General features: G+C 54.4%; 1 protein-coding gene across 1 annotated transcript; it reads left to right on the forward strand.

Moving 5' to 3' along the window:
* Positions 1-1,006: 1,006 nt before the first annotated feature.
* Positions 1,007-1,294, forward strand: GLOTRDRAFT_134499 (uncharacterized protein; the record flags this gene model as incomplete). Its single annotated transcript, XM_007873472.1, has 2 exons — positions 1,007-1,066; positions 1,133-1,294. 2 exons carry the CDS (start codon positions 1,007-1,009, stop codon positions 1,292-1,294), a joined length of 222 nt encoding a protein of 73 aa, XP_007871663.1.
* Positions 1,295-1,532: the final 238 nt, after the last annotated feature.

Consider the following 1,532-nt stretch of genomic DNA (forward strand, 5'->3'; position numbering starts at 1 on the left):
ATGATGTCTTGTCTCAACGCGCTCATTCATGACGCATGGTACATTTCCGGCTGAACGTGCTCATTCATCCTAACCACAGGTTATGATACCAAGCAAACAATTGATTCGAAGAACTGAGCTACTGCTATGGACAGATTATTGCCGATGTTACTCCACCTACTTCCTGCCTCGTTTATGAAAGCCTATTGAACCGGGTCAGTACCCCCTGTCATGTAGTCAGAATGCAGTACTTGAGGCCCTTTCGGATAGAAATTCCTTGTTTATTGGGCGCAAGCGTTTGTGTTGCCACTGTGCCGTCCTCTTACTATCTTTTTCTCCGAGCGAGCTGCGGGAGGCCCCGATGGGGCCAGCAAGCCGGCTTGCTGTCCTACCCGGGACAGGGTTACAAAGTCTACGTAGCCCGATGACAAATGGGCTATGGGCCATGGGCTATAGGGCTACGTGGACTTTGTGTCAGCCGGCCGGGTATTCTGAAGAGCGGGCGATCGCGGAGGCGGGACCAGTCGAGGAAGCTTGGTGTACGTGTCGGTCACCCACCCGTGGTAGATGTCGTTCGAACGGATTTCGTTGAGGTGGGATAATTTAGGATTGGAGAAATCAGCCAACGGGCCGTGAAACTTTGAAGGACGAGGGTATAGCCGGAATCGACTTCAAGTTGAGAGAGCGCCACGACGGGGTCAGAACGCGAAGGAACGTCCGGTGTAGAAGCTCTGAGGTCGATGACAGAGAAAGGATCGCGCAGCGTAATACGAATTGCCCAATGCACAGTGGTTGAGGAGCGAGCAGGCGAGAAAGGGACCCACTGAAGACAGCAGGGTTATAACCGGGACTGATCCAAAACGCGGCGTAGAGTGTGTTGCGAATGCAAGGACGAAGGTGTTCAGTGTCAGACAAATTGACGAGAGATTAAATACTACTCTTTGAGACCTGAGTACATCGCGATGGAGAAGGTGTTCAAGGGCTTCCGCGGGCTTAACTTTGTAGGGAGGATTGCACTTTCTGAACGATGCGCGCCGCCGAGCACGCGGGCACGATAGGATTTCGAGTAGGCAGAAGTACCTCGCTGGTATGTCCTGCTTTGCCTTTGCGGCTAGTGGTTATGCATGCTGATGTTGATCATGACCCCGCCGAGAACCACACCCTCGCTGATCTCTTCCACCTCCTCCACGGCTCCCTGCTCGCCCCCGACGGCTTCACCTTCCTCGAGCACGCCTCCAAGCGGCCCAAGTCCCCGCTGGTGGAAGGACATCTCCAGCCGGCCCGTCTGGCAGGCCGTCATGGAGTCCCCGTATGATGTGGTTCGCTCTCCCAGCATGAGCGCATATATATCGGTTCCGCGAGCCTAATGGACTGAACCAACGCTATGAAAATATCCTGCGCCACCGCAGGCGATGTATCGCATTCGGGGTACTGTTGGGCCAAGGTGCATGCTACATATAATATATACACGTTCATGCCCTGGCGGCGCGTCCATCCGCGCACTGCACGACTTGTCCGCGTATCCTACTACTTACCAAACACTCGGATGCCTC

This window comes from Gloeophyllum trabeum, assembly GCF_000344685.1.
Source record: "Gloeophyllum trabeum ATCC 11539 unplaced genomic scaffold GLOTRscaffold_00232, whole genome shotgun sequence".
Taxonomy (NCBI): domain Eukaryota; kingdom Fungi; phylum Basidiomycota; class Agaricomycetes; order Gloeophyllales; family Gloeophyllaceae; genus Gloeophyllum; species Gloeophyllum trabeum.